The sequence below is a fragment of the Salvelinus alpinus genome, chromosome 8 (genome assembly GCF_045679555.1).
Source record: "Salvelinus alpinus chromosome 8, SLU_Salpinus.1, whole genome shotgun sequence".
Lineage (NCBI taxonomy): Eukaryota > Metazoa > Chordata > Actinopteri > Salmoniformes > Salmonidae > Salvelinus > Salvelinus alpinus.
The window spans coordinates 28127814-28153341 of NC_092093.1; the positions used below are offsets into that span (position 1 = coordinate 28127814).

Genomic DNA, 25528 nt, shown 5'->3' on the forward strand with positions numbered 1-25528 from the left:
CCAATGTGTCTGCATTTTGACCACATTTCCTGGTCGCTTCCTTTATGCAAATATTTCAAAGCTATTCTTTCAAAATATTTTTTATTTATTGTAAGACACATATTGATGTAATCAGTCAATGGTTTCTCTGTCCAGATCTGTCTATACTTGTAAGATGTCCAGACAATGCATGTCTGACTACCTCCAGAGGTGGGCAGGATGATCTGATCACAATCAGATCACAATGTGTCTTTTGATTGTCTACACCTGTCTAAAAATGTGGCACAATCAGAATGTGGACAAGATCAGGACAAAGGACGCAAGTTAGAACCAGGTTTAAACGAGGCTTGTGAGGATCTCCCATCTCCCAAGAGTCTGACAGGGAATTATGATTGTGTCATAAACCTAAAATAGGATGAAGACTCTTTCAAACTTGAAGCATCTTTATTGCCCTAGAATCCTGAGAATGGTAGTAGTAGTAGTGTACATCTCATCTGAACATGGGTTACATCTCTGTTGGCGCTGGACTTTATATAGGCCTACAGAATACATACATTTACATCCCGTCCACACAGTATTGCTGGATCACACTTTATAATATACTTTGTCACAAAAATATACAGATTATTCCATTACCAGTGCACAGATGGAGCAAATAATGGACTTCTGAGATAAATGCATGACAGTTGTCAGTAGTAACATTCCTACCAATTTAGTTTCCCTTCATTTGAACATTTATGATTTTCAGACATTTCTAGTTTCTGAAACAGAAACACACAGAGACACATTTGAAAAACCACCACCAGATTTTCATCATAAGAAAGAAAAGCAGTATTTTGCACAATTTTGTAATCTACAACTCAATGCAAAAAATACAATGTTTCAATGCACTGTACATTATTATATTGCCTTAGATGCTATGTTATAGTACAGGTATCAGTGCCATGAGTTTAGTTGTGAAGCTAGTACAAAATGTTTTATTTACTTATTAAAACAAAAGTACTTAAAAATCTTACGAAAAGGATCTATATTTGTTCCTCTTATTTTCCATTAATGCCACACTGGTAAATAAAAAACAAAACAACAAAATAATTAAGCCAACAATAAATACATCTTATTTTCAATTTCTCCCCTCACCTTCATAATCTGTGGGTCAAATGTACTTCATGTCTTTCCCTGAAAATATTTCAGTAAAATCAAGTGACCCTAACTTCTGCTAGTTAAGTGTCTTACGGGACACCATACTTTATTGTGACCATTTGCCGCATTGTTTAACTGTGTATCCCACACCATTCTTTGGCAAGACTGTCCACAGTTCTTTTTATTTTAAAAAGAAAAGTTATTAAAGCACTACAATGCAAGATGAACAGGCTTAGAGCTGGTTTCACACAAATAATAATCCTAGAGGATCTTCAAGTTTTGTGTCTTTCTTCCTTTTCACTAGCAATGTTTACGTACATATCAATAACTACCATCAAAATCCCTTGGAAGGTAGTTATCCCTGTCACTGAGGTGATGTCAGTCCTTCCTCCTCTCCTCTCCTTTCTTCTCTTCTCTTCTCCTCTCCTCTCCTCCTGAGTTTGTAATGTGAGCAGGGCTGTGTTAGCCTTGTCAAGTACCACTTCCTGCATTAATTTTGACCTTTATGACATCACTACCCTATCCTTCCTTTATGTGATCCTAGTCCCACATGGCTGGTCAGGCCTTGGCTTCCAGCAGTTCCAGGAACAGCTTGTGCATGGGCACACGGCCTTCTTGCTTGATGCTGCAGAAGTGCTGGACGGCCCTGGCAGCCGTCTGCCGGAGCAGGGGCAGGGTCATGATGATCTTGCCTGCCCGCCGAGGGTCCTCTGTATGCTGGGCACTCTCATAGTCCTGCAGGGCCCCATGGAGCACATCCTGGAGCCTCTGGACTGCCTCCACATCCTCTATCTGCATGGAGTCTGTGGAGAGAGGGGGAGAGGGAAGACAGATGGAAATGGAGAGGAAGGGAAACGTTGTAAGATGTTGTTGGCATATACTGTATGCAGAGATTGAACGCAAGAAAAGGCAAATAGTCATTGGAAAAGACATGCCTAACTCAACGTAAATTATACCAACATCAACAGTGAAGTTCCATACCTGAGTTAGCCAGCGCAATGGCCTTGACAATAACAAATTCCTCTTTTTCTATTCTCATGGCTTTGTATTTCTTCACCAGCTGCAGTATGGCATTGTTTAGGTCCAGTACACCTGCCAGTTTGGACTGCTCCTCATCCATGATGTAGTCCTCAGCATACACCAGCTTATCCTCCAAGGCCAGCGAGCGAAACACCACACGCAGGATCAGAATCTCCATCCAACCGCTCTGCAGTAGACTCATCTGGTCTGCCAGCGAGAGTGAGGGGAAACCTGTAGAAAGAGGGATGGAGAAAAGGGAGAAATTGAGAGGTTAGAGCTAGCTAGGTCAAAATAGGGATAAAGAGAGAAAGGGAAATGAAGACAAATCTTCAATGAAAAGATACAAATGAAGAATTTCAAAAACATCTGCACTCGAAAATGTAATTGTGATGGTTTCAGTCAGAATGGCTGGACCTATTGGAGATATTAGACCAAGGTCAACCGAAGGGTTACTGGCCGAGGGGTCAGTTGGGGTAGAGGGACAGAGGGACAGAGGCAGGAGGTGTAGAGCAGTTTAATAGTGAAAGTCTTAAGTTGTCCATCCAATAAAGACACCCCGTTTGAACGACAAATACACCCCCATGTGAGCATGATTAGATCCACACACTCTGTAGTCTCCTCACACAACCCACACAGCATAATTTAAAAAACAGATTGATTACTTGACAGAATGAAGGAGGGGGAGGCTTTCATTTTTGACACCATCAGTGATTCTTATCAGGGTCCGGGCACTTTTACAATCGCCACGGTGACGCCTGTGGCTCCCGCCCCTTTCTTATCTCTCCCAGATTGATTGGAACGCCATCTGTGGACTCTTTCATTGGTCGATAGGGATCTGCTTTCCAGTATGGAACGATTGATCAGTAGAGGAGAGAGAAGCATTGTATAAACCTTTGTCTTTGAGGACACCTCTATATGGTCACACACAATGGGACACACACTGTAAAGGAGCATCAGCAACTTCTTCTGTCCCACAGAGACAAGACAATGTGCCAAACAAAGAGGTCCCGCATTCTCAAAGCTGTAGTAATGGTTGCGAGTATGTGAAGATCTTGGGACAATGATATGCTCACAGGCTTCGATTTGAGAGGGTTATCTGGGCTTGAAGGGTTCAGCTGAGCCCCTACAGACACGCATACATACTTACCTCACAGCCAACTTACGGCAGGCTAAAAAAGGCCAAAGCGTGGAGTGAGAGAGGGTCTTAAGCCAGCTCATCTTCTCCCAGCCTGGCCCTCAGACAGAATCAATGTCAGTCTTCATGACAGGACCAGACAGGGGAGGGGGGGGACTCACCTCCCCCTGGGCAGTAGCAAATACAGCCTGGGCCCCTCTGCCAGGACACTGGTTCCTCCAGCCATGGGCTGTAGCCTGCCACTCACACAGAGCTGATGTGACACCACCATTACGGTGCTACAATTGGTGTAGAGCTGAGAGTACTTTCCCTCCTCTCTTTGTCCTTTTCTACTGTATCTCTCTCTCCCCCTCTCACAAGATCTATCTGACTATCTCTATCGCAATCTCTCTCTCTCTCAATCACTATCACCCCACTCTCTCATTCTCTCTCAGTTTCTCTTTCAGTCTCTCTCTTTCTCTGTCACCACCTGAGGTGGGTCCCTGGTGTGTCTGTGCTCTGGTTGTTTCTCATGACTGCTCCACTTCCCCAGACAGACAAACACTCCACTGGCAAACAAATACATACAAACATATGACTGACTGTGTTTGACTCCCACTCTGACAGTAAACACTGGTGACAAGCAGAGAAGAAGAGTTCCAAGGCAGCTAGTAGGGGAACGCTTTGTTGCTCTTCCTCCTTTCTTTGAGAACAATGAAAGTGCTGATCAGGAAAGTCTGCACACACACACCTGCTTAGGTAGCTTGTTGTGTAAGCATTACTGGACAAAAATCAACAAAAATACAGGTGTTTCCCTAGTGATGTTTTGGGTGTGAACAGGACATTAACTGCTGATAGAGGAGAGAGACGTTCATCTGAGTGAGAGAGAGAAAGCTTGGGGAAAGAGAGAGGTGAAAAAGATACTGGATATATGGTCATATCTACCTTCACTGCTATCTACTTGGCTGCCATCTTTTTGTGGAAAGCCATTAGATTTCTTAAGGTTTGTGTATCCTGACAAATTATGTAACATCACTTATGTAAGGAAATTCAACAGGAAATATAAAATACAGTTAAAGTTTATTAAACGAAATCTCACGTTGTTTGGTTAAACGAGGCAGGACAATTATACAGTTAGACAGATATCTAATCCTGTCTGTCACAATGGGTGAAGTTGTGGGAGGGACTAGTTTTCCCAGTTAGCCCAGATCAACACACTTCCCAGAGAGAGAGTGACTGAGAGACAGGGCTGTCACAAGCTCAACCATGTATCCACAACAGGTTGGAATGCAAACTCAACAGAGGGGGGCGAAGAAAGATGGCGTCTTCCTCTTTATCGCCACCATTAGCGTGTGTCCGATGATCCATATGTGTTGTCACTACACAACTAAACCCTGGCTTGCTTAAACAGGCTTAAACAGCTTATTTAGCCTCCTATGCCCTCCATCCAGGAGAGTACTAATTAGGAGGAGTTCTCCCTACACACTCCTCTTAGTAGCAGGGAGGAAGGAGGGAAACATTTAGACTACTAATACTTTCAGGTGGTACTAGGCTCTGGCACATGGTCAAGTGACCAATGGCGTAGAAAATACCCCCGCCTCAAAATAAAAACAATATTATTATATTGTCGGGCTCCCCAGATAGCATATGAACTCGTCATTACACTGAACAAAAATATAAATGCAACATGCAACAATTTCAAATATTTTACTGTGTTACAGTTCATATCAGTCCATTGAAATAAATGTATTAGGCCCTAATCTATGGATTCCACATGACTGGGAGTACAGATATGCATCTGTTTGTCACAGATACCTTGTATCAGACAACCAGTCAATATCTGGTGTGACCACCATTTGCCTCATGCAAGCACGACACATCTCCTTTATATAGAGTTGATCAGGCTGTTGATTGTGGCCTGTGGAATGTTGTCCCACTCCTCTTCAATGGCTATGCGAAGTTGCTGGATATTGGCGGGAACTGGAAGACGCTGTACACATCGATCCGGAGCATTCCAAACCATGCTCAATGGGTGACATGTCTGATGAGGCCATGGAAGAACTGGGACATTTTTTGCTTGTGTAGAGATCCTTGCGACATGGGGCCATACATTATCATGCTGAAACATGAGGTGATGGCAGTGGATGAATGGCATCTCTGTGCATGCAAATTGCCATCGATAAAATGCTATTGTGTTTGTGGTCCGTAGCTTATGCCTGCCCATACCATAACCTCACCATGGGACACTCTGTTCACAACGTTGACATCAGCAAACCGCTCGCCCACGCGACTGTACAGTTGAAACAGGGATTCATCCGTGAAAAGCACACTTCTCCAGCATGCCAGTGGCCATCGAAGGTGAGCATTTGCCCACTGAAGTTGGTTATGACACCAAACTGCAGTCAGGTGAAGACCCTGGTGAGGCCAACGAGCACGCAGATGAGCTGCCTTGAGAGGGTTTCTGACAGTTTGTGCAGAAAGTCTTCACCTGACCGGGTTTGGAGGTCCTGTGCTGGCATGTGAAGCCGGATGTGGAGATCCTGGGCTGGCATGGTTGCACATGGTCTGCGATTGTGAAATGACGTTGGAGGCGGCTTATGGTAGAGACATTGAATTCTCTGGCAACAGCTCTGGTTGACATTCCTGCAGTCAGCATGCCAATTGCAAGCTCCCTCAAAACTTGAGACATCTGTGGGATTGTGTTGTGAACCTTGTCCCCAGCACAAGGTGCACCTGTGTAATGAGCATGCTGTTTAAACAGCTTCTTGATATGCCACACCTGTCAGGTGGATGGATTATCTTGGCGAAGGAGAATTGCTCACTAACAGGGATGTAAACACATTTGTGCATAACATTTAAGGGAAATACGCTTTTTGTGCATATAGAACATTTCTGGGATCTTTTATTTCAATTTATGAGACATGGGACCAACACTTTATATGTTGTGTTATATTTTTGTTTCTCTCAGTCTAATGGCAAAATGTGTAGAATAGCAGGAAATTAGCTCAGGGATTATTTGAGATTAACATTTATATTTAGGGGAAATTTATAAGGGAAAGATTTATATTGTTAATTTCCATGTGAGCTCTATGCCTGGAAATGCCATTGTCCAGAGCAAAGGATGCCAACTTCAAACTCTCCAAAAAAGGGTTTACAATTTAACTGAATGTATGTAGTTTCTTTCTGTGACTTTAAATAATATTTATTTTAAAACTGTGATTCCTAAAATATGTGGTCAACTCCGTCAGATTTGTCTAAAATCCTAAATGAATCAGAAATGAGCAGGGTCAGCTATACCCTTAAGGACCCCTTATTCATGTCCTCATTACATGTAGTGCAACAGAACCACTCATGGTCTGTAAAGTTCTCTACTTTTGATAGATTTAAACAAACAATATTTGAATCACCATGGTCACAACTATAAACAGTCAACTCCATCTGCCTGAAAGATTAAAATAGAATAGGAATTTTGGTTCAAATATGTTCAATTTAATTAGGTTTTAGAGTCATAAAGCAACTGAGGAAAAACGCAATTGCTGCTGTATATACCATTTGAATGAAAAATAAAAATAATATTTTTGTCAACACCATAACACATGAACTCTGCCAGATTTTTGTCTAACATCAACTTCAGAGTGCTGAAAGTTCTGATAGAATGGTTATTTTTGCATTGGGGATTTTCAAATTCAAATCCCTTTAAGAGTGTGCTCCTAATCTCAGCTCGTTACCTGTATGAAAGACACCTGGGTGCCAGAAATCTTTCTGATTGAGAGGGGGTCAAATACTTATTTCCCTCATTAAAATGCAAATCAATTTATAACATTTGTGACATGTGTTTTTCTGGATTTTTTTGTTGATATTCTGTCTCTCACTGTTCAAATAAACCTACCATTAAAATTACAGACTGATAATTTCTTTGTCAGTGGGCAAACGTACAAAATCAGCAGGGGATCAAATACTTTTTTCCCTCACTGTACATACATATAGATTCACACTGTTTTCTGTGTCTGGACTAAAGTCTTAATCCAACTCAGGGGGCAACAATCTCCACTCTGAGCTGATAAGAGTTTTATTGACTATGATGTGTGTGACTATGATGTGTGTTTATGCCCCTGTGTGTGTGTGTGTCTGTGTGCATGTGTGTGTGTATGTGCAGTATACCCATGTATTCCTGTATCTGTATGTTTTCCTACCAGGGATGTGTTTGGCCCAGCCGATGTTGACCACCAGTTCGCGGTCGGCAAGGTCACACAGTATGGTCAGGGCTTTGATGTCACTGTCGGGGACGGTGGGGTCTGGCATGGCAAAGATACTCTCTGGTTCAGCCACCAGCAGGAGAGAGACCACCTTATTCTCTACCAGACCACCTAGAGGAACTGAGAGAGAGAGAGAGAATGAGAGAGAGAGAGAGAGAGAGAGAACGAGAGATGTTCATTTAAAATAACCTTTATTAATATCTAAATGCACAAATCTGAGCCTGTCGTGAGAGAGAGAAAAAAAGAAAAAGGGAGAGAGTTTTTTTGTATTCTTACATGTTCTCTTCTGTGGCAGGCCGTGTTGAGGGTTGAGGTAGGGGCTGTTCTCAGAGTCTATCCTTCTCTTGTACTTCTGTCTGCCCCCACGCACCCGGTCCAGACGCACACCTGGGGGACACACACACGCACTCAACTTTAGGTACATTAAACACTTGCATGTGTACACAAAAACACTGTGTTCCTGTTTAACACACTACCACAATTTCAAAACCAGGAGAGTGATGCACTCTTCAAGTTCATTTGATTGACATTTGTGACATCTTTAAGATTATAGGGAGCCTTAGAGATGTCACAACCCTGTAACACAGTAAGAAACAACACATAGGCACACGATGACAACTGCTCATCTTAACAAGCTCAGCGGTAACCATCAACATGGAGATAAGGAGCTAACAGCAAGATTAGGGGGGTAAAAAGGGGCACGTGGTGGGGGTAGAATTTGGGGTGATATTTCACAGCCACAGCACACAAACACACACGGACATGCGCGCACGCACATTGGCACACTCCACCATCCAGTGACACCCTATCCCCCTCCAAAGAGAATGCATCTGTCATACTAATGTGACCTAGAGAGCTTTTATTAGAGGTCAGAACAAAGGCTGCTGCCGAAACAAGTCCGTTTGTTCTGACCTCTGCTGCTAGAAAAAATACATGGCAACGTAAAGACAATTTCAGTGAGTGCAGTTTTTTTTCCTTTCTTCAAATATATGCCTTTTGAACCCAACACCCGAAGACCTTTCTTTCGTCACTACAAAATTTGAGCTGAGCATGCCAATTTCTCTTTATATGAGATGCTTAACTCCCTGATGACACATCACTAGTCCCTGAATAGTAAGATAAGAGCTGTGTAGACTCCTGTCACATGACTTTGACTCAAGTCTGACTGAAGTCACAAATTTAATGACTTGAGGCTCGATTTGATAGAAAATAAAATAGCTTGAGACTTGACTTGGACTTGTAACCTCAAGACTGGGGACTAGACTTTGACTTGAGACTGAAGCCTTGAAATGATCTGGGCAGGTTTTGTAAAGTTTTGTCACTCATTTTGTGGCACAGAGTCTCCATGGATTACACTGCACGCAGCCAGAGACAGTAGTCGCAGCAACGCACTTGCAAAAAAACGTGCAACAGATTGGCTAGTGAAACGCACAGTCGGCTCTCTGATTGGACCAGCAAACTGTCAATCAACGCAAGTCGGGTGAGCTAGCTAACAGATTGTTGATTTGCTGTACAGCTATAGGATCGGATGCAGCGCAAACTTCAAATTGTAGGAGAGGATTGCCATAAATAAATATGCAGCTCCAAAAATTGTTAGGTGACCAAGAATATGAACTGTTTACTTTGCAAGCTCACCAGCAAGGGAGCATCAAGCAACAATTACTAACACAGAGCTACTTGTCTTTTGGTATGTCAAAATGGCTTGAAATTTACTTATGAAGCTTGCATTTGGATTTAAATTTTTTAAATAATTATTACATAACCAAATGTGTTGCAGACAAAATAATCAAAAGGGCTGTCTGGTAGCCTCAATAAATAGACAAAGATTTGTATTTAAATAAGGAATTGCATGTTTTTTTTGTTTGTTTTTTACTTGACTTGAGACTCCACTCGATTTGACTTGGTCTTAGAATACACGACTTGGACTTGACTCGAGACTCTACCCGTTCTACTTGGTGCTCGACTTGAGACTTACTTTTGACTTGAATAATAGTGACTTGGTCCCCCCTCTGGCCGGAGGAGATGAGAGGGGTATTAATGAGTGAACAGGCGGGTAAGCTAAGACCCCTGGAGCTTTAGTGATGTTGGTCCTTCCACTGTGGTTGGAAACACGGTCTGGATTAGTCTAGCGGTTGGCAGGTGCTACAGTTTGACGTTTGGGACGGGTGATGATGAAGGATGAGGATGTGTGTACTGGGAGGGATTTCACTGTGTTGACACACACACTATTGCCCCTTTGCTTTCACATAATCCAGTGTATGTGTCAACACAGTGAAATCCCTCTCCCTACACACACATCCTCATCCCTCATCACCCGTCCCAAACCTCAAACTGTAGAAACTGCCAACTGCTAGACTAATCCAGACCATATTTCCGACCACAGTGGAAGGACTGACATTGTAGGTTGACGTTTATTATAATGAATTTTGCCCTGAGCGATTTCTGCTAGATGGGCCACCTGCAAAGTCAAAATTGGCTAGCTATTTTGTAAAAATTAATGAAAACAACAATTCGATTTTTGGTCTTAATTTAAGGCTAGGGTTAGGCATTCGGATTAGCAGTGTGGTTAAGGTTAGGGTTAGGTTCAAAATCAGATTTTATGACTTTGTGGCTGTGCCAGCTAGTAGTAACTGCAGTGCTGCATCCAGAACAAGATTCATTACGAAAAATGCTTACCTGCGTTAGAGGTGGTGAGGTTTGGTGTGAACATGTAATCTGATTACAAAAAAATTGTAACCATAATCAGTTACGTTACCAGCAAAGATATTGTAATCAGATTACAGATACTTTTGAAAAACCAGATTACTTATCAATTCAGAAATTACCTTTAAATGACTTTAATATGTAAATGTTTGTGAGAAAAAAAAATATTATGACACCTTTATGTTTTCTCAATGGCATTCAATTCAGCATTGAAAAAAGGCGCAAGTTTTAGTTCGTTCCACCTGAGCGAGTCTGACCACAAGTCAGAGACCACTATGATGACACACCAAATGCTTTGATGGATCATTTTTGTCTTCTAATGCCTCTTACGGGGAAAGTACTCAGAAAGTAACTGAAAGTAATCAGATTACGTTAATGAATTTGGGTAACCCAAAAGTTACGTTACTGATTTCAATTTTGGACAGGTAACTACTAGCCCAGTGGGTAGTAGTTACCTGCCCTCCAGGACACCTACACCACCCGATGTCACAGGAAGGCCAAAAAGATCATCAAGGACAACAACCACCCGAGCCACTGCCTGTTCACCCCGCTATCATCCAGAAGGCGAGGTCAGTACAGGTGCATCAAAGCTGGGACTGAGAGACTGAAAAACAGCTTGTATCTCAAGGCCATCAGACTGTTAAACAGCCATCACTAACATTGAGTGGCTTCTGCCAACATACAGACTCAAATCTATAGCCACTTTAATAATTAATAATTGGATGTAATAAATGTATCACTAGACACTTAAACAATGCCACTTTATGTAATGTTTACATAGCCTACATTACTCATCTCAAATGTATATACTGTACTCTATACCATCTACTACATCTTGCCTATGCCGTTCGGCCATCGCTCATCCATATATTTATATGTACATATTCTTAATCATTCCTTTACGCTTGTGTGTATATGGTAGTTGTTGTGAAATTGTTAGATTACTTGTTAGATATTACTGCACGGTCGGAACTAGAAGCACAAGCATTTCACTACATTAACATTAACATCTGCTAACCATGTGTATGCGACCAATAAAATTTGATATGATTTGATTTAGTAACTGTAATGGATTACATTTAAAAAGTAACATACCCAACCCTTTGTGTATGTGTTCTTGTGTGTGTGTGTGTGTGTGTGTGTGTTTGTTTGTCTGTGTGTGTATGTGTGTGTGTGTGTATGTGTATGTGTATGTGCCTCTGCGAGGCAATTAGCAATCAGTGCTGGAAGGTGTCTTTCACCTCTGCTAGGCAATTAGTACTTTGTACTTCAGTTTCCCCTGTTTCTTCAGTGGCAGCTGTAAGCAGTGGTATTATCAAGCGGCAGTATTGTCGCCGAAACAAAGACTATCTGCCGAGTTGTTTTGACGAAGGAAAGAGAGAAAGTCTCCACACCACTCTTTCACTTGAGTTATCTTACCTAGTTCTTTTCTAATGATCTAATTTTGTGCAACCCTTCTAATTTAGTTTACACTGCGCGCACAACACGTGAAATTCCTAGTCTCGGCAGCATTTGGAACTGCCGATCTGCGGTCAATAGATATTGCCCTTCAGTTCCTACATTTTAGGCCCTGACAGAGACATGGATTACCCCAAAGAACACTGCTTCTACAGCTGCTCTCTCATCATCTGAGTATGTGTTCTCTCATAGTCCGATAGCATCTGGTCGTCATGGTTGTGTGACAGGGCTACTCATTTCTCCTAAGTGGAGATTTTTACTTTTCCCCCTCTCTGACCTGTCTATCTCCTCATTTGAATTTCATGCAGTCACTGTCACTTGTCCACTCCAGCTTAACATTGTTGTCATCTAACACCAGCCAGGTGCCCTTGGAGATTTCCTCAATGAGCTTGACACCTTGATAAGCTCATTTCCTGACGATGGCTCACCACTCATTGTTTTGGGCGACTTTAACCTCCCGACGCCTGACTTTAATTCAATTCTTTGCTCTTCTTCCTTTCCACTTTTGACCTCACCCTTTCCCATTCACCTCCCATATTCACTAGAGGCTGTTTGCCTACTAATCTCACTGCAACCCCCCACCATGTTTCACTACTTTGTTTAATTTTCTCTCCATCTCTCCTCCAACCCTACCCCTCCAACCCTGCCTGGAAGCCTAGTGGTTAGAGTGTTGGGCCAGTAAACGAACGGTTGCTGGATCAAATCTCCGAGCTGACAAGGTAAAAATCTGTCGTTCTGCACCTGAGCAAGGCAGTTAACCCACTGTTCCCCGGGCGTCGAAGACGTGGATGTCGATTATGGCAGCCCCCCACAACTCTCTGATTCAGAGGGGTTGGGTTAAATGCGGAAGACACATTTCAGTTGAATGCATTCAGTTGTACAACTGACAAGGTATCCCCCTTTCCCTACCCAGATGGTCATGCATCGCAGCAATCTTCACTATCTCTCTCAAACTACTCTCTCCTCTTCTATTCTATCATCTCTCCCTTCTGCTAAATCCTTCTCCCTCCTAACTCTGCCTCTTCGACCCTACTCTCCTCCCTTTCTGCATCCTTTGACTCTCACTGTCTATCTTTCCTCCCGGATGGCTCGACCTTCCCCTTCCGCTCCGTGGCTGAGTGACTCACTGCGCACTGACAGAACAGAGCTGCGGGCAGCTGAGTGGAAATGGAGGAAAACTAAACTTCCAGAGGATCTATCATCCTTCCACTCCCTTCTCTATCTTCTCTTCCTCTGTATCCACTGCTAAAGCTGCTTTCTATCACTCTACATTTCAAGCTTCTGCCTTCAACCCTGGGAAACTCTTCTCCACTTTCTTAGTCCTTCCATAGTCCTCTACCTCCTCCCCCTCCCTCCTCCTACTCTGCAGACTACTTCGTCAACCACTTTGAAAAAAATGACATCCGCTCCTCATTCATTCAGCCGACTAAGCCCACTGATCCCACTTACACAGAATTGCCCTATGCCTTGACCTCTTTCTCCCCTCTCTCTCCAGATGAAATCCTGCGACTAGTGATGTCCGGCCGCCAACAACATGCTCACCTGACCCCATCCCCTTCTCCAGACCATCTCTGGAGACCTTCTCCCATTCCTCACTTCCCTCACCAACTCATCCCTGACCACTGGCTGCGTCCCCTCTGACTTCAAGATGGCCAGAGCTGCTCCCCTCCTAAAGAAACCAACACTCGACCCCTCTGACGTCAAAAACTACCAGGCAGTAACCCTTCTTTCATTTCTTTCCAAAACACTTGAGCTTGCTGTCTCTGACCAACTCTCTCGTTATCTCTCTCAGAATATTATTTTTTACCCTAACCAGTCAGGCTTCAAGGCAACTCACTCAGCTGAGACCACTGAGGAAGCTGACTCTCTCTCCTCTGTTCTCATCCTCCTAGATCTATCCGCTGCCTTCGACACAGTGAACCATCAGATCCTCCTCTCCACCCTCTCAAGATTGGCCATCTCAGGCACTTCATAATCGGCCTGCCCGCTCCAAGACCTCTCCATCACGGTTGAGAACTCCACAGATTCCCCCTCCAAGAGTGGTGTGACCATGGACAACACCCTGTCATTCTCTGCAAACAATAAAGCAGTGACTTGCTCCTGCAGGTTCATGCTCTACAACCCTCAAACTCAACTCTGGACCTCGAAGCCAGTTCCACTGCATTTTTTCCTTGTTCCCCTCTAATCAGGGACTGATTTAGACCTGTGACACCAGGCGTGTTCCAGTCATTATCAGGTAAAACAGAAAACCAGCAGGCTGCGGACCTTGTAGTGTAAGAGTTGAATACCCCGGCTCTACAACATCTGTAGAGTACGACCTTTCCTCACACAGGAAGTGGCGCAGGTCCTAATCCAGGCACTTGTCATATCCCATCTAGACTATTGCAACCCTCTGTTGGCTGGGCTCCCAGCTTGTGCCATCATATCCCTGCAAGTTATCCAGAATACCGCAACCCGCCTGGTGTTCAACCTTCCTAAGTTCTCCCATGTCACCCCGCTCCTCCATACACTCCACTGGCTTGCAGTCAAAGCTCGCATCATCTTCAAGATCCTGGTGCTTGCCTACAGAGCAGCAAGGGGAACCAGGGGCGGATTGGGCATCTGGCAATTTTGGCAAATGCCAGATGGGCTCGACCATTCTTTTATTGGGAGGGCTGGTCAAAATTGACACCCTCAAAAATGTATATAAAAATAAAACAATGAAAAAGGTGACATGGCCGGCATCCCATGGGTCTCTTAAGAATCTGAGCTGAGGTCACGCAAACTCACATTCAAACCCTGTCATCAGTTAGACACCCAACATCATGGATCATAAAAAAATGGAAAGGGTGCCTATAAACATAGAAAACGTACATTCTACATTGTCATCTCACTCAAAACTTCCTATTTTTGGGGAGGCTAAAACCATGATTTTTTCAAACAGTAAAGCGCATTATCTTCATGATTCCTGTAATGAATGGATAAAATGCCAGGGCCAAAATATTGTCCCAGTCCACCCCTGAGGGAAACTGACCCTCCTTACCTTCAGGCTATGCTCAAACCCTACATCCCAAGCCAAGCATTCGGTTCGCCACCTCTGGTCTCTTGGCCTTCCCTACCTCTTTGAAGAGTATCTTAAATAAGTCTCACGGTGCACCCACAAAACAAAAACAAAAACACCTGTCTTTTTTTACTAGCACTGAGTTTGCTGATAAATACTTTGTTGAGGGAAAATGTAATTAATACGATTGTGATGTGTTTTTGTCTCACCTAACTATCTTAAGATGAATGCACTAATTATAAGTCACTCTGGATAAAAGTGCCTGCTAAATGACTCAAATGTCAAATGTAATGTAAATGTGTGTGCGTGTGTACTCTGTTATCCTGATTATCCTCCACTGCTATTTTTGTCCCTTTCGTTGTCAGCACATTCCGCTCTGAAGAGTTACACTTAGCTCTGATGTGTATGAGTAACTCTCAGACCATGCTCTTAGACACACACACACGCACACACATTCTACACTGTTGGATTGATCTGAGGGGTCCGATAAGGAGGCAGTTGTTGAGTCACTGCCCCTCCCCTCTGCCCTCACCCCTGTTTGATGTCCCCCTGCACCCCTCGAAGGGGGTGGGATCAAGAGCACGATATCCACTGAGCAGGAAACGGACCAGGGCAACATTCTACATGGCATCATGCTGTGCAACCTGGAATTTTAATTCGGGAGCACCACTGCAATTTTTTTTTACAAATAAAACTTATTTTTGAGTGCCCTAGAGGAAAAAGTTAACCCATACTACAGAGAAAACGGCTTGTTTCTAGCCTAAACAGTTCAAAACGCAACGTTTTTCTTAAAGAGACATTGTACAATTTTCAATGCAATGCATCTCAAATGGTAAAATTGTTTTTATACAACCTAATATTCCACAAATTACTTTTTAATTTCAATGACAGGTATTTGTATAAACATTTAGCTTTTTATAATAAACTAAATGTATTTACAGGGTTACATATTAGTTTCTAGGGCACAACATGTTTAAGTTTGGAGCACCAATGAAACATTTGCAGTCAGCATGTACACTACCGGTCAAAAGTTTTAGAACACCTACTCATTCAAGTGTTATTCTTTATTTTTACTATTTTCTACATTGTAGAATAATAGCGAAGACATCAAAACTATGAAAAAAAGCACATGGAATCATGTAGTAACCCAAAAAAGTTTTCAAATAGCCACCCTTTGCCTTGATGACAGTTTTGCAAACTCTTGGCATTCTCTTAACCAGCTTCATGAGGTAGTCACCTGGAATGCATTTCAATTAACAGATGTGCCTTCTTAAAAAAGTTAACTTGTGGAATTTCTTTCCTTCTTAATGCATTTGGGCCAATCAGTTGTGACAAGGTAGGGGAGGTGGGTATACAGAAGATAGCCCTATTTGGTAAAAGACCAAGTCCATATTATGGCAAGAACAGCTCAAATAAGCAAAGAGAAATGACAGTCTGAGAAATGACAGTCCATCATTACTTTAAGACATGAAGGTCAGTCAATACGGAACATTTCAATACGGAAATTTCTTCAAGTGCAGTCGCAAAAACCATCAAGCGCTATGATGAAACTGGCTCTCATGAGGACGTCCACAGGAATGGAAGACCCAGAGTTACCTCTGCTGCAGAAGATAAGTTCATTAGAGTTACCAGCTTCAGAAATTACAGCCAAAATAAATTCTTCACAGGGTTCAAGTAACAGACACATCTCAACATCAACTGTTCAGAGGAAGTTGTGTGAATCAGGCCTTCATGGTTAAATTGCTGCAAAGAATCCACTACTAAAGGATGCCAATAAGAAGAAAAGACTTGCTTGGGCCAAGAAACACGAGCAATGGACATTAGACCGGTGAAAATGTGTCCTTTGATCTGGAGTCCAAATTCAAGATTTTTGGTTCCAACCGCAGTCTTTGTGAGACGCAGTGTGGGTGAACGGATGATCTCCACATGTGTATTGGAGGAAAAGCATGGAGGAAGAGGTGTTATGGTGTGAGGGTGCTTTGCTGGTGCCACTGTCTGTAATTTATTTAACCAGCATGGCTACCACAGCATTCTGCAGCGATACGCCATCCCATCTGATTTGGGCTTAGTGGAACTATCATTTGTTTTTCAACAGGACAATGACCCAACACATCTCCAGGATGTGTACGGGCTATTTTACCAAGAAGGGGAGCAATGGAGTGCTGCATCAGATGACCTGGCCTCCAGAATCCCCTGACCTCAACCAAAATGAGATGGTTTGGGATGAGTCGGACCGCAGAGTGAAGGAAAAGCAGCCAAGTTCTCAGCATATGTGGGAACTCCTTCAAGACTGTTGGAAAAGCATTCCAGGTGAAGCTGGTTGAGAGAATGCCAAGAGTGTGCAAAGCTGTCATCAAGGCAAAGGGTGGCTATTTGAAGAATCTCAAATAGAAAATATATTTTGATATGCTTAACACTTTTTTGGTTACTACATGATTCCATATGTGTTATTTCATAGTTTTGATGTCTTCACTATTATTCTGCAATGTAGAAAATAGTAAAAGTAAAGAAAAACCCTTGAATGAGTAGGTGTGCTAAAACTTTTGACCGGTAGTGTATGTGTAGCAGCAAAGCCACTGAGGGAGGAACTATGTAAAGCTGCCTGGATAATGATCTGATGTTAACGAATACCCTTCCTTATTAGCTTACTGCACATCTGTCAAACTAATTTCACGGAGGGCCGAGTGTGTGCAGGTTTTCGCTCCTCCCTTGTACTTGATTGATGAATTAAGGTCACCAATTAGTAAAGAATTCCCCTCACCTGGGTGTCTAGGTCTTAATAGAAAGGAAAAAACAAACATCCGCAGACACTAGGCCCTCCATGGAATGAGTCAGACACCCCTGGTCTACTGGAAGCTTGTTAGTCATGCACTGGGTCATGAAAGGATGTGAAAAACTCTGATTCTTTGAAGAGATAAACAAATTAAGGAATAAAGCTATTATTATGTATGTAATATGGCCAAGCCTTAGCCATATAATTCAAATTCTACTCATTCTATTTCAACTGTGTGCCCAGAATTTACATTTAAAAAGTATTCCATGTGATTAGACCTATGTGATATGATTTACTGTCATATACTCGACACACAAGGACAAACCTGATAGATAAACAATGATCAGGGGAGAGAGAATGCATAAAGCCCTTCTTCTGGTTTAACCCTATGAGGTAAGACCAGTGTTCCAAGTAGTGGAACAATTAGAATGTTTGTTAGTCCACTGCCCTACTGAATTCTAAAATCGAACAGTGGTTCCATGCTTAATCAATTTCTAATCAGGTCTCTATTCTAGACCGGGGATCTCTATCCTCTTGTGTTTACATGGACCTCTCTCGCCTGTTAAAAGGCACACCCCCGGTCTCTACCTTTACTGCTGCCCCCCAGAGGAAGAGGGGCATTACGTGGCACAATGGGGTGCATTACAAGGACCACTACCAGGGGGTTTACGATGGGAGTTACGAGGGGCGGTTCACATTTCATGGAGGTCCAGGAATCCCACAAGGCATCTGGAGGAATTTACGAGGGGGGGGGGGGGGCAAGGCTATAGGAACCAGAGCTGGGTGCGGGAGATGCCCTTCCCCTATTAAAAGGAGCTAATTAAAAAGGGAGACGCACACGCTCGCACACGCACATGCTCGCACACAAAACACACACACACAGGGTGACAGAAAACAGATGCTGAATCCTTCTCACCCTGGTTGACGGATGATTAAATCAAAGCTGATGAGCTGAAGGGGGAGGGAGCAGGTGGCAGTAAACTCTCTCTCTCTATTAACAGCTGTCGATTGCTCACATGCAGCCTTCAATAAGTGGCTCATACAGTGAAGCTTTGCCTTTTGGGTCACTTCTTTATCTAGCCAACAATATGTCACCAGTCACACACTCCAGTCCTGACCACAAGACCATGAGAGCGCTGGCCCAGACACTCACTGTAAAACTCTCCTGAGTGTTTGGGGGCCATGTAGAATGTACGATATGTGTGTTGTTCTGGATAATCTATTTCTATTCTGTGTGTGAAAGTAGTGAGTCAGAAGGAGATCCACTGTATGTGGCAGACAGCCATGGTCTATTTTGGAGGTACAGTAGCATCCTATGAAGATACACCATACATGAACACTGAGCAGTGAGCAGGCAAAGTAGCAAACACCAAGGGGCTGGACCTGTTTAACAGGCAAAGGAATTACATTTCACACTGAAATGAATACACATCTATTAGTTGAGAGGAAGTTTATATCCACAAAAATATCCAAGATCTTGATTTGTATTATTTTTTTCTATTCATTGTATTATAACACTGTTATACGACTTAATGGATAAAGTTATATTGGGATACAGAAAAGTATATATTGGCATATATGGAGGAGTATATATATTTCAAGGAAAATAGAGGAGTACATGTATTTGGCATTGAGGAGTAGAGAGGTTCCTTCCTCACCTTCTCTCATCATGCCGACATTGAGACACTTCATGAAGCGACAGGCTTGACACGACTTCCTCCTCCGCTTGGTGATCTCACACTCACTGGTGGCAGGGCAGCTATACTCGATGTTACCTGTGGGTTGGAGAGAAAGGAGAAGGGGTGTAGATAGAGAGAAAGATGGAAAGACAGAGAGGAGAGAGGGAGAGAGGGGAGAGGGGAGGACAGATGTAGAGACAAAAAGCCAGTCAAGAAAAGGAGGCAATTTTTTCGATCACTTACAAAACCTTTCATTCAACCACTTCAAAACAAACAACATGCTGAAAAGAGACAGGGAACTCTAAGAAACAATGACGAAGAACCAGGATAATGTTCTGGAAGTCAGTCAATCAGCAGCACTCTAAGCTGACACGTCCTATTACATCCAGGAAGCATCTGATCACCTGATCTACTGTAAGCATTTCATCTGACAGCCATCCAGGTATGAACCATGACCCTTGTCATGCCCATCTGTGTGCGGTGGTGGCTAAACTAGCCTAAAGCGGGTCTTAGCCTACGAGGGCCATGACCCATTCACAGACAATCACATTAAAACAACACCACAACATGCTGCAAACATATGGATGAGCCACACCCACAAACACACACAGGGCCAGCACATTCCCACACTTTCCTCTTGTGTAAACAGTCCTCAGCTTAAACAACAGATGCTGTGGGGCAGGTTAAAACACTGTTGGCAACACATGCTGTCGTGATCACCACCGTGTTAGCATATACACAGTGTACCATATGTGTACATACACATGCACTTTTACACTCATCATATGCTGCTGCTACTCTGTTCTTTATTTTACCCTTATTATTATCTATCCTGATACCTAGTCACTTTACTCTGCCTTCATGTACATATCTACCTCAAATACCTCGTACCTCTGCACATTGACCTGGTACTGGTACTCCCTGTATGTAGCTCCATTCTGTATATTTATTCCTCGTGTTACTATTTTTTTGATACTCTGCATCATTAGGAAGGGCACGTAAGCAAGCATTTCATGGTAAAGAAAACACCCGTTGTATTCAGCGCATTTGATTTGGATTTGATTTGAACACAACCACTAAGGCCTTTACTGTATAGGCGGAGAAGGCATGGGAACCTGTAAGCTTGCATCCTTAGAGTTGATCAGGTGTTGATACTAAAACAGGCTGTAGGAACACATCGGCCTACTGCAGGTTTATCTGTTTAAAGCCATACACCGCTGCCCTTTGACCATATACTTTTTACACACGTGGGCACTTCAGCTGAGCTCTTAACCTCAATGCTTATGTGAGTTGGCCTTACCCTGAATGGTCCTCTTGAAGAAGGCCTTGCAGGCCTCACAGGAGGCCACTCCGTAGTGGTACCCAGACCCCACGTCTCCACACACCAGACACAGCCTCTTAGCCACAGAACCCAGCATGAACTCACACTTCACTTGGCCATCCTCACCACACAACCGCCTGGAGAGAGAGAGCGGGAGAGAGGTTACACTCACATATATGGTACATGCACCCAAGCATAAACCCATACATACACAAATGGGTACATACACACAGAGACAGACAAAAAGACACACAAACACCCGCCTGTTGGCTGTGCCGTTGTTCCCCATGCCCGCTTTGTGTCCATAGAGCCCTGGTGAGTCCAAGCCGTTGGTGCGGTTGTGGCCCTTGCCCAGGGGGCCGTAGCTGGAGTTGTTGTCCGAGGAGGATCCCCCGGGACTGGGTTGGGCTGGGCTGTCCCCCTGGGAGCTGGGGCTGGAGGGCTCATGCTTTATGGAAGGGGGACAGGGGGGGTCCAAGCCCCTCACTGACATCCTGCCAAGGAGTCTGGGGGGGGAACAATAGGATACATTTATGGTAACATCTGGTAACATGGCATGATGGATTTAACATGCCCTTTCTGTCTAGATCTATCAGTCAGTTACAACACTTGACCTCAATGTAGACCTACACAAATACACCCACCCATGCATTCCCATACAACCTCATACCTGTCCTGACCACGTACACACTGACCAACCATCTTCCAGCACCCTTTTTCACTAAACTTCCTTTATCCTTTCCCTTACTCCATCTATCACAGGGACAGACAGAAAAAGGGTAGGAACCGTCTCCCCCTCTCTCCATTCCCTGTCACTCTCTTTCCCTATTCCTCTGTGCCTCGTACCCCTATCCCTCTCTCCTGATCCCTTTATCTCTCTCTGTCTATCTAGCCATCTCCACGCTCACCCACCCAGCCGTTTGCAATTTCCCACATATGCAAAGCTGAGGTCCATTACACACACAGGAGATTGCTTAACATATGGAAATCCAAACAAAGATCCTGGACCAGATAGTTTTTTTCTTCCAGACCTCTTGGGGAAGGTATGCCGTAGTCAGGGGCACAACTTTCACTGGGGATGGGGGGATTTGTCCCCCCCCCCCCCACATTCTGAAATTGCATTTTTGTCCACCCCAGTTTTATCTTTGGAATGTGATACAAAACGAGCCAATGGTGTGCTTTAGGACCAAGCGGATGCCTTCGGCTGTAGTAGATATTACCAATTGTGTTCAGTTACCTAAACAAAGTCTATAGATTTGATTTTTAACTCTGTCTAGTTGAGCGTTGTAGAGGTATTCATTTTGGGAATGTGTTGTGTTTCTATGCTAGTACAAACAGTGTGCTTTCACATTCTACTGTATGGAGGTATGTTCATCCCCCTAAAGTGGGCTACAATGCACATGACAGTATTCTAAAATAATGCTCACACACACACACAAGTACATGCTGATCCATGTGACCATAGGCTCCTACCACCTACACATACTGTACACACGTCACGCTTCATTCACACTTCATTCTCAGACATGCTTTCAAATGTGGTCATGTGTCATCGTAAACACTTGAACAAAAACACACACATGCTTGCATGCCATCGTGTGTCACCATACCCCCTCCCAGCTCATGGCAGGAACCCAAGCTCTGTTCCTGCCATGTAAATCCACACGGTCATGACCACCACTCATTTGACAGGCAAACTATCTGGCTGCCCTAAACACCACCAGAGTCAACCATGACCACGCTCTATCGCCCCTCGAAATCCACAGAGAGAGAGAGATTGAAAGAGCGAGAGAGGGGGGGGGGGGGGGGTAGAGACTCAGAGAGAGAGAGTCATTCAAACTTCAACCTCATTCTACTTCAGTTTTATATTAAAATAGATAAACTGATATATTGTTCACTCCGAAGTGGTCCAATAAAGCTGGCAGAGGACAAGGGAGTGTGAGGAGACCATTTTGTTCTCTCATCAGCTATCCATCACAAAGGTAGATATTGCTGTGTCAGCTCCACCTAGACCTGAATTGAGGCATTCTCCCATTACTTAGTGGCAGTAGATTTTTCTCTCATAATGCAATAGCATTAGAGTGGAATGGTAAGACGTGGTGTGATATCTAACCTGACAGATCTATAATCTACAGCTCTTCATAAAAGCTAATCAAAGCCCTGTCAGTGCAGTTCCCATAGACGCTGGGTGTAAATCACAGACTCAGAGGTACATTATCAAACAACAGTGTGTGTGTGTGTGTGTGTGTGTGTGTGTGTGTGTGTGTGTGTGTGTGTGTGTGTGTGTGTGTGTGTGTGTGTGTGTGTGTGTGTGTGTGTGTGTGTGTGTGTGTGTGTGTGTGTGTGTGTGTGTGTGTGTGTGTGTGTGTGTGTGTGTGTGTGTGTGTGTGTGTGTGTGTGTGTGTGTGTGTGTGTGTGTGTGTGTGTTTGTGTGTGTGTGTAACACTCTCTGTCTGCCCATATCCAAAACAACTCTAATTGACAGAGAGAGAGAGAGGGGGATAAACATGGAAGCTGAGAGAGAGAAAGGGGTCTATCGCTGGGCCATTAACCCGGGGTGTGTAGAAAGAAAGGAGAGGAGGCAACACTCACTCTCAAATGAGCAGTCACAATACAGCTAATGACCAACCAGACAAGAGCCGGATGCACACGCGCGCGCGCACACGCACACGCACACGCACACACACACACACACACACACACACACACACACACACACACACACACACACACACACACACACACACACACACCGCAAAGCAAAACGAGAGGTAGAGGGAGAGAGGGAATGTCTCAATAAATGGATTATTTGGGTTCATTTTGTTTTAGTCTAATAGTCAATTCTGAAAAAATATTTTACAAACATTACAAAATGTATCTAAGATGTTAGGTATAGGTTCATGTGGATGTAGGTTACTCTAGCTATGCACCCTTTTTTAGGCCCTATTCCCACTATGAGATACGATGGAGAGTCTGAGGAGCAGGATGATGAAAGACAATTCTACTTTTCAATTCACATTACAACCCTGCCTTACCTGTCGTTGTGGCTGGCAACTCGACATTCTTGGTCCGCACCTCAAATTGACCGTAAATATTACAGTAGCCACTAGCGAGTAAGAACAAACTATTCATCAATGACATAAACTTTTCTTTTAAAACATATTACACATATTACATTGAATAATAATGATTAACCCTCTCATGTGATAATAAAAGTACAGCAGGTCTACCGTACAACATGACAACAAACCAGGCTTCATTTTTATCAATATCATGCAAATCATGGTAAAAGCAAATTGCGATTGAAAATGTGGGTATAAGTGAATTCACCACAATGAGCTGTTTTATATGGAAACCCACCTATAAAAGAAAATGCCTCATGATTTGTCAACGAGCACAATTAGTCTGTGCTTCAGTTTGATCAACTATAGCCTACTGATAACAACCACAGCCGCAGGTAGCCTAGAGAAGCCTATGGGATCGCATCATGGCCTGGCCAGGGGAAATGTAACGTCTTGTTTTTATAGCCTAAAATAGGCCCATTTAATTGTGTTCTGAAAATGTTTAAATGGGATCAAATTTAGGCCTTTTTTAATCCAAAATGATTGACTGGAATTAATTAATCAATCAACACAATAGTGATGACATACTGTGTGAGTAACTTTTTAATTACAGATGCAAAGACCCAAATGATACAACCCTGCAGACAGCGAGCTCAGCCCTGTTACTTTTTGTCCAATCACAGTTATTTTCACTTTGTTGTCTCACCACACAATAATATATATATTTTTTTAAACATATCCTATTTGTATGATCTACATTTTACATGCTTTTGGTGGTGGGAATGGGCTCCCATCATTTTACGTGACTCGGTGCAGCAGGCAGCTACTGCGAAAATGAAAGAATGTAACAGGCTGTTACTGTAATTTCAGTTGAAAACTCAATAAAAGACGTAGCAAGTACGCAAGTTTACATTGGAGTAATATGTGTAGCCGATAATATTTTTACAAAACGTGTAGTAAGTGTGAAGAGGCTCTAAGAGACACATATTACTCAAATGTAAATTACTTCTTCAATTACCCCTAACCCCTATCCCTAATCCATAACCCCCTGGTCAGTGGTTTGGGTCAGAGGAGATTCGTGTACAGTGATTCCTAATGTGCCAATAGGAGATGAGGAGGTATCAGTCCTGAGCTGAAAAACCAGCACCACCGATAAGAGTCTTAATTTAAGTGTCTCAATGGGCTTGGGTCAAACCAGTTTGATAAGTCTCTCTTTATCTCTTTTGCTCTCTTGCTCTCACCCTATCTTTGTTTCCCTCACTTCCTGTCTCCCCTCTCTACTCCATCTTTCTCTATCCCTCTCCATTTCTTACTTGCTGTTAAATTCAATTCAATTTCGATTCAAAAAGCTTTATTGGCATAACAAAGCAATTCATTTAAAAAAAGTATCTGACGCTAATGTAATAACAGGTGACAATAATCGCTCTTCATATTTTTGCTACCAAACATGGTAAGACTTTTCTTATAACTGTATATTAACACTGTATATTAACACAACATACAGTTACACAAAAACATAAACACATGCTCTGTCTCCACATCCTCTACAGTCACTCTCCCTCTCTGTCTCCACATCCTCTACAGTCACTCTCCCTCTCTGTCTCCACATCCTCTACAGTCACTCTCCCTCTCTGTCTCCACATCCTCTACAGTCACTCTCCCTCTCTGTCTCCACATCCTCTACAGTCACTCTCCCTCTCTGTCTCCACATCCTCTACAGTCACTCTCCCTCTCTGTCTAATCTCCTGCTATCCTCTGGTTAGGGTCTTATCTGAGCTGTTGTCTAATATTATCACAGGGTTAAAACCTCTTAGATGTTAAGTCCCCTATTTACTTTGAGAGGTTCTGAAGCAGTTCCGACTGATATTTTGGTGTACAGAGCACTCTGTGAATGTCGCAGGGTCCAGTGCCTTATAGTGCCAGAAAACCTCATCTGTCTGTTTTTCTGATTCCACTCTGTGTCAGGTTTCACACCCTACATTT

At 43.3% G+C, this 25528-nt stretch overlaps 1 protein-coding gene across 2 annotated transcripts in view; it reads right to left on the minus strand.

Moving 5' to 3' along the window:
- Positions 1-1544: 1544 nt before the first annotated feature.
- The window catches only part of LOC139582857 (estrogen-related receptor gamma-like), a 38509-nt gene continuing 14525 nt past the window's right edge, over positions 1545-25528 (minus strand). For both annotated transcript variants that reach the window (XM_071413248.1, XM_071413246.1), the window contains exons 2-8: positions 20747-20989; positions 20463-20620; positions 19142-19258; positions 7786-7896; positions 7447-7629; positions 2101-2370; positions 1545-1922 (exon numbers count right to left, since the gene is read on the minus strand). In XM_071413248.1, coding sequence (XP_071269349.1) covers positions 1678-1922; positions 2101-2370; positions 7447-7629; positions 7786-7896; positions 19142-19258; positions 20463-20620; positions 20747-20976 — 1314 coding nt within the window. In that variant the 5' untranslated portion in view covers positions 20977-20989 and the 3' untranslated portion in view covers positions 1545-1677. The remainder of the gene's footprint in view (positions 1923-2100; positions 2371-7446; positions 7630-7785; positions 7897-19141; positions 19259-20462; positions 20621-20746; positions 20990-25528) is intronic.